The sequence below is a fragment of the Vanacampus margaritifer genome, chromosome 6 (genome assembly GCF_051991255.1).
Source record: "Vanacampus margaritifer isolate UIUO_Vmar chromosome 6, RoL_Vmar_1.0, whole genome shotgun sequence".
NCBI lineage: Eukaryota > Metazoa > Chordata > Actinopteri > Syngnathiformes > Syngnathidae > Vanacampus > Vanacampus margaritifer.
The window spans coordinates 13,449,020-13,461,205 of NC_135437.1; the positions used below are offsets into that span (position 1 = coordinate 13,449,020).

At 36.9% G+C, this 12,186-nt stretch overlaps 1 protein-coding gene across 2 annotated transcripts in view; it reads left to right on the forward strand.

Moving 5' to 3' along the window:
* The window catches only part of plxnb2b (plexin b2b), a 194,108-nt gene that overhangs the window by 142,349 nt on the left and 39,573 nt on the right, over nucleotides 1-12,186 (forward strand). For both annotated transcript variants that reach the window (XM_077567540.1, XM_077567541.1), the window contains 9 exons: nucleotides 122-233; nucleotides 1,432-1,540; nucleotides 2,973-3,074; nucleotides 3,160-3,255; nucleotides 5,293-5,380; nucleotides 5,509-5,693; nucleotides 7,328-7,476; nucleotides 10,146-10,257; nucleotides 12,002-12,138. In XM_077567540.1, coding sequence (XP_077423666.1) covers nucleotides 122-233; nucleotides 1,432-1,540; nucleotides 2,973-3,074; nucleotides 3,160-3,255; nucleotides 5,293-5,380; nucleotides 5,509-5,693; nucleotides 7,328-7,476; nucleotides 10,146-10,257; nucleotides 12,002-12,138 — 1,090 coding nt within the window. The remainder of the gene's footprint in view (nucleotides 1-121; nucleotides 234-1,431; nucleotides 1,541-2,972; nucleotides 3,075-3,159; nucleotides 3,256-5,292; nucleotides 5,381-5,508; nucleotides 5,694-7,327; nucleotides 7,477-10,145; nucleotides 10,258-12,001; nucleotides 12,139-12,186) is intronic.

Below are 12,186 nucleotides of genomic sequence, written 5' to 3' on the forward strand. Positions count from 1 at the left end.
CTACTTCTACTATTAGTATTCTACTAAATAAACAGCTACTACTGCTACTGCAACTACTGCTGCCTCTACAACTCATCAAGGTTCAAGGGTCAATGGTAAGCATCCCTGTATGTCCCTACAGATTTTGTGGCCGTGCCGGTGAAGATCTTGTTCAACGAGACGGTGGAATTGGCAACACGCGACTACCAGTTCTACAACTGCGCGGCCACTGTCATGAAGTCGGAGAACACGCCGTGAGTGCCACTTGTCACTCAGTTATCCTGCTGACTTGTGTGTGTGCGCGTGTGTCTGTGTGTGTGTGCGCGTGTGTGCATGTAGGTGCACACTCAAGCAGATGAATGGAAATGGTAATGGATACTGCATTTCCCCCCACTTTTTTTTATTATTATTACCCAGCGATAGAAATTGCCCGTTTCCTTTTCATTAATCAAAGCAGGAAAGTCGATCTCACCATGTTTTCTTTTTTGCTTTCAATTTTCCCCCTTTTCATGCTGCGGCGCTCGTGATGAACGAGCTTTGCTTATGTGACATGGGCCAGATCCATTTTGCTGTCAGCGACATGGATTTTCATGCCTGATGCCCTTTGATGAGTTTGCATGTTTAAACGTGTACTTTTTATCATCTGAGATTACATTTAACCGAATAAGATAAGTTCCACACGGTCGCCCGGTCTGCCTCGCATTGTAAATTTCTGGGTTCGAGTCCCAGTTCTGCGCTTGTTGTGTGTGAACTTTGCATGTTCTCTCTGACTTCATTACACATTCTAAAAAACACATTTGAACTCTGAAATGTCCATTAGGTGTGAATGTGAGTGTGAATTGTGTGAAAATGATCACAGTCATCATATTAATAAGATAAATATATCAGTGATATACTGTATGGAGTGGCAAAATTGCCAAAATTAAAAATAAATAAATGAATAAATAAATAAATGATTAAAAGTGAAAATAAAAACTGATAAAAAAATATAATTCAAAAATACATTAAAATACATTGCTGTCGAGCAACGCAAGTCACAACACAATTAGGACCGCCCTCTTGTTTGAAATACATTTCATCCTGACAATAAATAAATGTGAGAGCAGAGCGTTTTTATTTATTGATTAATATTTAATTCTATTTATATATTTATTTTTTATTTATTTCCACATTTTTATATTTATTTATATTTTTTGAATTTTGTTTTTTATTTTTTATTATTTTTTTACTTTTAATTATTTCTTTATGGATATATATATATATATATATAGTTTTGTTTTGTCTTCTGTTGTTTTTATTTCCATTTTTATATATATATTTAATTTTTTAATTAATTTTTATTTTCACATTCATTCATTCATTCATTTATATATTTTTAATTTTGGCAGTTTTAGTCTACTAATGGTATTCTCAGAGGTCAAAACATTAAGTATTTCAATTCAATGTTTGCAGGTGCATGTCATGCGTGGCAAGTCCGTGGGGCTGCCAGTGGAACACGCACGATCACACCTGCAGCGACCTGGACAGCATCCCGGCCCCTACCATCATCAAACACCGACAGGTTCGTCTCCTCGCCTCACAAAAAGTTTCCGTTTGTCTAAATGGCGACTGAGAAAGTCATTAAAAAAAAGCCAAAGTAATCCCGCTATCAGCAGTCGTCATCTTACGGGACATTTATTGGAGGCTGTGTCAATTTACAAGTCAGCAGATGTTCGCCTGATAGGCTTCCTATCTGTCGCTGCAGTTGAGATTCTCCGTTACAGTGCAGTGCTCGCCGCATTTGCATTGCAAACGAGGATGGTGCACAGTAGAGCGCGGACCTCCGCCAAGGCCAAGCATTACAAGATACTTTTGGCTTGTCACGAAGTTTCTTTCTGTGACAGCTACATTACAGGTCAATTGTTTAGACACACCTTCTCATTATTTTCATGACTATTTACATTGTAGATTCTTGCTGAAGGCATCAAAACTCTGAATGAACACACAAGGAGTTACTGTACTTAAAAAACAAAAAAGGTGAAATAATTGAACATGTTTCATATTCTAGTTTCTTCAAAATAGTCACTCTTTGCTCTGATGATTTTTTTGCACACTCTTGGCATCGCCTCGATGAGCTTCAAGAGTAGTCAACTGAAATGTTTTTCCAACAGTATTGAAGGAACTCCCAGAGGTGAGAATGCCAAGAGTGTGCAAAGCAGTCATCAGAGCAAAGGGTGGCTATTTTCAAGGATCTACAATATGAAGCATGTTTTCTGTTATTTCACCTTTTTTGTTAAGTCCATAACTCCACATGTGATCATTCTTAGTTTTGATGCCTTCAGTGAGAATCTACAATGTAAATAGTCATTAGAATAAAGCAAACACATTGAATGAGATGTGTGCGTATCCAAACGTTTGGCCTGTACTTTATGTGAATAGTGACATGCTAAATAAAACACCTGAAAGTGCTGTAGAATTCATGCTGGGGTGATGTCGTCATCCATAAAACTTCATCTGGGGCACGGATTTCCAAACACAGCACATTTGTGTGCTGTGCAGTAGCGGTTCTAGCTCGAATGGCGCCCTGTGCCGAACCCCCTCTTTGGCACTTAGCGTAACACACATTTTTCAAATATTTGTAGTTGTTCTGTTTTTTCCCTGTAGTAGAATTAATAGTTTTGTGTGTTTCATGCAATTGGTTTGTGTTGTTGCTATCATGTTGTCTACATCGGATCAGTGACCTAGTGTTAGAGTGTCCGCCCTGAGACTGGGAGGTTGTGGGTTCAATCCCTGCCGGTTTTTGAATGTGTTTGTATTATTTTCAAGTGTTTTAAAAGACCTTGATGATGGTCTGGAATGTAACCCCTGCCATGGAAAGAGGTTTTCTGTAATGTATCTTTGTCCACCTATCTTTGCCAGAGATGTATCCGACAAGCAGAACAATGAATTTCTGTTATCAAAGGCTCTACTGTAATGACGTTGGCCTTAACGTATGCATTGTGGTGACTCGCCAGGGAGCGCGGTGTCCTCAGTTTGAGAATCCCGACCCCATGCTGATCCCGGTGGGCTACAAGAAGTCAATCAGCTTCGAGGGCATCAATCTGGACCTTTACCAGGTATGCCGCGTTTCACCCCTTTTCCACACGGAGCTCCTTTCAAAACGAGCCGGCGTCGTCATCAATCCCTCCGCGTGTCACTCAGGGTCGCGTTTTCACCATCGGCACGGAGCTCATGAAGAACGTGGAGGAAGAAGTCAACTTTGAAGACGGACCTTTCTACACCTTCAGTGGATTCAACGTGAGTTTTGTCTGCCTCCAATACAATTCAATGCAATGTCGTCGGCATTATGAAATATTAGTTTGGTTGAAGGTACGCTGCAGGGTCAAGTGTCTGATTCAATTTAAATAACTAATAAAAAATAAATAATATTAGGTGAAAGAGAGACAATATCAAATCATTTTTGTTTAGTTTGAAACCTCCCACACGCTTTAAAAGGAATACACTTATTAACTCACTTGCTCCCAAAAACGTATAAATACGTTATATTTGAAATGTTTTAAGTGTCCCAAAGACGTATTTATACGGGGGGGGGGGGGTTATGCTAGAGCATGCAGAAAGCTTTGATGCAGCCTCTGGACTGCAGAGAATGGGTGAAGCAATGGTAGTAATAGCAAAAACGTCCAGCAGGTAGCAGCAGCGTATAAGACATCAACCAGGGCCATGTTGCAAAAAAGCTTATTTACCCACAGTTTTAAACAGATTTGTGAATAATGATGAAACTTAGCTATATTCTCAATGGGAACAGATAGAAATATACTTTTTTTTCCATGATGAAAGAAGAGGCTCTAATCTTTTTGTAGCAATAGAACACAATATTCTGTGGGCCTTGCCAAATCAGTCAAAATCCAGTAAAGCAGCCGGAGCGAAGGGGATTGCTTCAGTGAAAATGGTTGGGAGTGAATGAGTTAATAAACTTTTAAGGTAAGTGAAATCTAAGGCACATCCTTTCGTTGAATATTGCTCTAAATCAAAGTTTAGTTACAATTTTGATATGTATGGGGCAGTACGTTATGATACTACATAAAAATTTCAATTAAAACAATGACAAACAATTATGAAGAAAGACCTTTCTGTAGCACCAACTACTAGCAAGGGAAGACTTACTTGATGTCAATTTGTTGATGTTTTTTTCACTTAAAGAGTCTGCATCCTTCATGAGTAACCGATTCATTGAAATAAGGCTAGTAATACTGATACCTGGTATCTGTACTCGCCTATCCATCCCTAAAGTTATATATCATTTTTCATGAAATATTGCTAGATTTGTTGGATGTTTGTACTTAGACCTCTATTGCACTGAACGTTTACTGCCAGCCATTAAACCTCCAATCTCGCCCCTGCACAAAACATGAATGGATATAGCCCACTCTTGTCCTCTGTGCTTCATTTCAAGTGACACATATCCGATACGGCTTTGTGAAAAAACCCACATGCGCTGACGCCCAAATTGCATGTAAATATTAGATTAGATTAGGCAATGAAATGCAGATTGCTTCTAACCAGAAGTGCATAAACAGTCATTAATTAGCATATAGAGTGTGTACAGCATGTAAAGCATGAGATGATGTAAAATCATGTCAACATGAATTTTTGTTTCTATGGGTATGAACAGGCTATAAATATGATTGAGTGCAGTAAAGGTGAAATATGCTCAATAGTGTGTTATGCAATGTACAGTATAATTATTAGAGGAGAAAAATTATAAATTATACTAAATATATGTTTGTATAGTAGGAAAAAAGTGATTATTTACAATATACACAACATTAATAAATAATACAAATATGAAATGTTCATGGGTTTATGTGGCCTGGGCTGACTCTTTGCCTCGTTGATAAAAATGAGGCAAAGCTCCTCAGTACGTTGCCGTCTGCAATTATTTATCGTACTTAATGAAGAACACACCTCTCATGTGGCATCTTTAGACCATTTGTAAGTTTCTATGCTTTTGTAATTGATTTACGGTGATTTTGGATGAGGTCAAGCCAACATTGTCAACAAGCTAATGTCACACATGTTGACAATGAGTTATTACTGAACCTTGAAGCTCAAACAGCTTTTTTTTTACCCCCCAGCTGCATTCCCTTCCAATGTCATATCTTCAGCAGCAAAATATGTCAGACTCAGTATGATTGTTTTTTTTTGGTTTTGCTTTCACTCCCTCCATGGGAGCAGCAGTGGACTACCATGCAGTTGAAGCTCAAGGGCTTAAGTGTCAATAATCAGTGGATACCGCATTAATAATTCATGTTTATTCTCACAATCTCCCTTTAGTTTTCCTATGATGAGTCGCCGGAGACCAACGTTGTTCTTTACGTGAAGGACAAAAAGCTAGGCAAGAAGATGGACAGCACACTAAACGGTATGTTCACGCATTTGAATTCACGTTCACTGTGAATGTGCCGAAATAACGAATAATAATACTGATGCCAGTTTTCCGAAAGATACTGTACAGAGGTTCATTATTGATGTATTTGTTTTCTGTTGCAGTCACCCTGTACAACTGCTCAGTGGGACGAGAGGACTGCAGTCTGTGCAAGAACGCCGACCTCAAATACAGTTGCGTGTGGTGCAACAAGCACAGAGCGTGCGTGTACGAGCAGCTGTGCGCGCCCGACCAGCACCACGCCAAGGACCACCACGACGCCGAGTGTCCCGCCCCCCAGATCACTGACGTGAGTTGTTGGTTGGCATTTTTCAAGTATTCATTTTACGGGCTGAAACCGTTATATTATGCAAACAAATGTTAGTTTGTAAGAAGGCTGTGCGGAGGGGATAATCAATAAGCAGCAGTTAAATAAATCTTGTCCTTGTATGAAAGCAGAAGTTTGTTTCTCCTTGAAGACCTCGCAAGCGCACTGGATCAATGTTTTCTCGCCTCAGCCTTTTTGACGTTTAGAGAGAAAAGGGAGAAAGAAGTCCGTCGGTATTTGCGCGAGACCTTAAGGTGCAAATGATTGTATTCATTCAGCAGTCAAAAGATCTCCACGTTCCAATGTCTGCTGGCTCAACAAAGGCCAAACAGACAATTCTTTTTTTTTTCTTTCTTCTTTTTAAAAATGACTTTAACATGAATTATTAATACATGAAAAACATCTCTCACTGATTTAATGTTTGTAAAGTTTTATGTTCAACTGCAGAACATATTTGCTTCACAAGCTCATGAGAGCCAATACAAAAACTATTTTGCTACACATGAGGCTCAAAATGCAGTGCTGCCTTGACCTTCGAAATTAATTGAAATGCTGTAAACATGTGCAGTAAAAAATAGATAAAAATCAAATCAAATTTCATTGAAATTAATGGCAATGCTATTAATCTGTTCAAGCTCCCCAACACGCTAATACATTTTTTGTAACATGTTTTTTAATAGGAAAAATAGTTATTTACAATTAATTGTGCTTTCTAAAACATACAACAACAATGTAAATACAATGTAAAGAATGACATTTGCCGCTCATACATAGAAATGATAAGAAATAAACTGCAATAATATAATTTTTTTTTTCAAAGGATAAAGAATACTGTAGATACCTTTGAGTCAGAGTGTTGTTTGCGACTTTTTCGGCAGTTTGTGTTCAAATACAAAGTTGTTTAAAGATTTTACAGTACTGCATCAATGATGCCAGTTTTGGACCGAAAAGTGTTATAAGAATAAATTTACAATTTTACAAATTTAAGGTTGAAATATTCCAAGAAAAATGTTACAATTTACATTTTTTGCAACTGCTTTTTTTATGAGGAAAATTTTATTTAAAATACAGTTAAAAAAAATTGCCAGATTAAGGCTAGATATGGGTAAGCACTGATCCCAGGTATCAGTATTATTTTAAGGTATAGGGTACTTGTGAAGGCTCTCGATACCAGCCACTGATACTTAAGGCCAAACAAATAAAAAGTACAAGTTCTCATTTTCAGTAGCTGGCGCCGTACTGTGGCAGTTTGAGACATCGGTGAATTATCATCTGTCAGAAATATATCAAGTACTAGCAGTATCATACTCTGTATTGGTGTGTACTCAGAGTGAGTACTCGTACTGGTATCAGTCTGAAAAAGTGGTGTATCACATCCCTAATTAAAAAAAAAAATAGCAGGAGAATCAATGTAAGGATTTATCAGAATACATTACAAGCTGTAATTTGATTAGAATAAAGTCAGAGCATCTGGAGAATAAAGTCAGAAATTTGCTGGTAAAAAAATTCTACTTTTTCCTGGAAAAAGATGCAATATTGTTTGATTTTATGAGAATTTAGTTGCAATATTTGTATCTAGTACGTTCTTTACCATGCAATTGGTCTTCGTCATGCAGATCATTCCTCGCTTCGGCCCACTGCAAGGCGGCATCGCCATCACCATTCGCGGGTCCAACCTGGGAATCCGCAAGGAAGACATTGAACACATCACGGTGGTCGGCGAGCCCTGCATTCACCAGCAGGACAAATACTCCGTCTCTACCAGGTAACTTCAGCTCACACAATATCCAAACTTTCCTGAATTACGCCTACAAAATGCATATGGGATTTTATATCAAAATATTAGCAGGATACGTTGTGCCGGTAATTTTTACAAGAACAAAGCATTATTGAAAAAAAGTTCATTTTATGAGAATAAAATGATATTAAGAGATTAAAGACCCCCCCCCCCCCCCCCAAAAAAAAAAGAAAAAGAAAGAGCTTGTATAAGAACGTGAAGTCAAAATTTTATGGGTGAAAAAGTCAAAATATTAGGAAATGAAAATGAATGAAAAAAAAGTCAATGAATAAAATCACGTTGCACGTTTAGTCGTTAACCAGAAAAAGAATGTAACATTTTGGTAGAAAAAAGTCGAAATCTTACGAGAAAAAAGGTTGTAACATTTGGTGGAAAGTTATGCAAGAATTAAGTCTAAACCGTTAAAGAAAAAAACTTTAAAGTCAGAATGTTACTCGGACAAAGAAAAAAAAATCTGAACCAAAGCGTAATTCTAAATTAAAATTTTGAAATACAGTTTTACGCTGGCGTTAGGTTCCAAAAAATACCCGCAATAAATGAAATCCGCAAAGTAGTTAGCTTTATGTTTTACATTTATTATAAATTTATAAAGTTTTAAGGCTCTAAAACCCTTCACAACACAGTTTATACACTTTTCTCATCGAGGCATTTACTGTACATTTTTTCACATTTCTCTCTTGTTTAAACATTCTCAATGTTCAAACCTTCATACGTTTTATCAAATAGGTACATTACTATTAAGACAAAATGCATGCAAAATTGCACACACAAAAAACCCGCAAAACAGCGAGACCGGGAAAAGTTAACCATGTTATAGCGAGGGAACACTGTATTGCCAAAAACGGTAAAGAATAAAGTTGTAATTTTCTGAGAAAATATGACACGGCAGTGCATGGGAAGTTTTGTTTTTTTGTGTGTGTCTGTGTTTTTTGTTTTTTTTTGGGTCAAGACATGAGGAGTTTGAGGACCTGTCTTTGTAATTGTCGGGTAAATGTGGCGGAATAAAACGATGGCCGCGATGAAGTGCAACAATAATGTGGGCTAATGCTAAACCAGGGACTCAAATGGCCAAGCAGAATGTGCTTCTCAACATGTGGGGCCCATCAATCATTAAAATGTGGCCGCTGATGAATCCCAGCCGTCGTTCCGCCTGCAAACGGGCCGATATGCATTCACGCAGCTCCTGGCAAAAATACCGGCCAGTGATTGATGGCCACACATTCACAAGGGTTGCCGTCGTCTTAAGTGCTGCAGATGTGCCGTTGCGTCGTGTCCCAGAGGTTCGGGAAACAGTCGATGCATTTGAGTCACAAGGGTGTTGGAGCGTCACACAAATGGGCCGTGAAAAGAAAACAGTGGCATTATTGCCCCGCAGATGCCGGCTACAAGTGTTGACATCTGCCGGGATGGACGGCAGACGCTTTTATGGGCAAATTCTTTGCACCGCCATCTGCAAACAGAGACGCAGGGTCGGATTTACGGGCGTGCTGGGAATGTTTCCACTCTTAAATCAGGAACTTTTTGTAGGCGTTCACCTGCACACGTTTTATTGTGTGCAGGTGAACGCCTACAAAAATGGGAGGATGGTGACATAATTAAAATAAAAGTCATAATTTATGAGATAAGAGTTGTCATTTTATCAGAATAAACACAACTATCATTGGAAAGTCAGAATTTTATGAGATGTAAACCAAAATAGGAGAATGACGTGATATTTTTATGATAAAGAAGTTGTAATGGTATGAGAATTTGAAATGTTTTTTAATGAGTGTTCATTTCATGAGATTGAAGTAAAATATTAGGATAATAAAGTCTTAACTACAACAAAAAGCATACATTTCTTGAGAAGGAAGTTTATTCATGAGGGGGTGAAGTCATATTTTAAATAAATTGTGGTATATGGGAATATTGTATAAATATTAGAAATAAAAAGGTCAGAGTTTTGAAAGATTAAAGTATTAAGAGAATAAAAGACAAAAAAAAGTAATTTTGTGAGTATAATGTTTCAATATGCAGAGAAAAATAATCCTAATTTTATGAGACTAAAATTGAATGATTATGAGAATAAAGTCTTCATTTTACACAAAAAAAGTTGTGATTTTTTTGCGGGAGAAATAAATCATAATTTTATCAGATTAAAGTTTAACTGTTATGGGGCAAATTTATCCTTTTACCAAAAAAATGTCATATAAAATTTATGAGAAAGTATACATTTTCATGAGAATTTTTTTTAATTTTAGAATGTACAATGTTTTATTATTAGGGAAAAAAGTCATAAATGTGAGATAAAAGTCTTAGAAGAAGAAAGTCAGAATTTTAGGAATTTTTAATTTTTTAATTTTATTTATTTTTACCAGAAACGAGTCATTGGAATTGCTTTTGCTCGTGATAATCCCTCAAGTGGAAATTGAACTGGCAGTACTTGAACAGGTGGTCGGAGACATGGTGCCTTGCTCAAGGGCACCTCCTCTAACATCTCTCACAACAACCACTTTGCCATTTTTGACCCACTGCCTCCAAGTCTTTACCGATGAACTATTGCCGCCCTGTTATGAGAATAAAGCCGTCATTTAACCAGAATGAATCATTTTCATACATGTTGTTAATGATGTCGTTTATTTTGTTGCCTCCTCTAGTGTGGTGTGCGAGATCGGCCCCGTGGCCCCTAACAAGCAGTTTTGGGGCCAAGTGGATGTGGAAGTGAAGGGTGGAAAGAAAGGAACCTCTTCCATGTTCTTCACTTACAGGGTAAACACCGTAAATCTCCCCCTTGCCTCCTCCAGCTCGGAAAGATTGAGTGCTGCTTCAAGCTTTTAGTTGATTGCAGTTATTTCTTTCTCCCAGTGTCAAAAAATAAACTAAAAAGAAATGAAATGGGTCCCCACTAATGGAAAGTCTGGCTACTGTAAAGTCATTTTTATTAAGGCCATTAAAGTTCGTAATTTTTTACGGGAATAAAGTTGAAATATTTTGACAAAAATATATAATTTTATGCGAAAAAAAAGTTTGTGAAGTCTGAATATTACACAAAATACTGCAAGTTCTACAACGTTGCAGTTATAAAGGGGAAAGTGTTTTGACAAGGAAGTTGAAATGTTAGGAGATTAAAGTCAGCGTTTTACAAGTCATTTGAAAATATTATGGGAAAATGCTGTTGTCTTACAAAGCAATACTTTTACAATTTGGTTAGTTTTTCAATAAAGCTGAAGTAAAAAAAAAAAAAAAAAGTAATAAGGTTACTTTTTTTAAAAAACTTATTACAATATTGAATACACTAGTAGGAAAAAAATTTATAATACAATATAACTGATTCAAATCATAAAACTGATTTTAATTGTACAAACCAAATCAAATCATTAGATTAGAAACAAATAAAAAAAAATCTGTAGTAACAATAATACAATGCAGATTCAGAATTGCACAACATTAAAAATAATGAAATAACACAGTAATACTTTACTACCTGTAGTAATTGTAAAATAATAAAGTTGTATTATTACAAGAAAAGGATGTAACTTTACATACATATATATATATATATATACTGTATATATATATATATATACTGTATATATATATATATATATATATATATATATATATATATATACTGTATATATATATATATATATATATATATATATATATATATATATATATATATATTTATTTGGTGGGGTGCTCAAGGGGCGGTTAAAGCTATAATTTTATTAGAATAAAATTGCAACATGATGAAAAGTCATTATTTTACCAAAATGAAAATTAAATAATAGGCTATTATAGTCAGAAATTAACCGGTAAAAAAAAATACAAGAAAATATTTGTAGTTTTTACAAAATGAGGGGCAAAATTTTACGAGAAAATCTGGTGATATAATGATATATATATACATATATATATATATATATATTTCATTTTTTTCTTTAATTTATTATTATTATACCAGTCAACTCAGTTTTAGTGAGGACATGTCAGAACAACGAAATTTCAGAATGTTAAATCTCACCCACTTTTTAAATAAGAAATCCCATTTGGAAAATTTTACTTTTGCCATGTAACTGGCAACACACGCTTTGGCACACTTGTGTGCCATGCTAAGCTGTTTGGGAATCAATTTGTGTTTCAGCAGATGCCGCACACTCGACCTCGTTTCTGTGTAAGACTTAAACAGGCGGCGTCGCTTTTGAACTCGCCTTTCACATCTCCAGCGGCACTAAAGCTTCCCCCCACGGGAGTTCTCCGCCTTAAGTGTTTGCTCAGCAAATTGAGGCAGATGTGTGATCTATGTGCGAGAAACGCTTCTGATGAGCGCAAAATCGGGGATGGGAGATGGGAACACGCCGCTCTTGTTCACATGTGCACGAACAAATGTTTGCCTCGGGGGCTGCGAGTCGCGCGTGCTTACGTGTGTGTGATTTGTCTTGTAATGCGCGTATGCGTGCTTCATCTAGCAACTCTCACTCATACCCGTCGTGTTCCCTCTCGTCGCCAGAACCCCATCCCCGAAGAGGTCGCGCCCATTCGTGGGCCCAAAGCCGGAGGCACCCTCATTACAATCAGCGGACGCTTCCTGGACACGGGCAGTAAGGATGACATCCAGGTTACCGTCGGAGATGTGGGCTGCATTGTGTAAGGATTTACACTCAATCAATATTCTCAGTTAGAAGTTTCCAAACG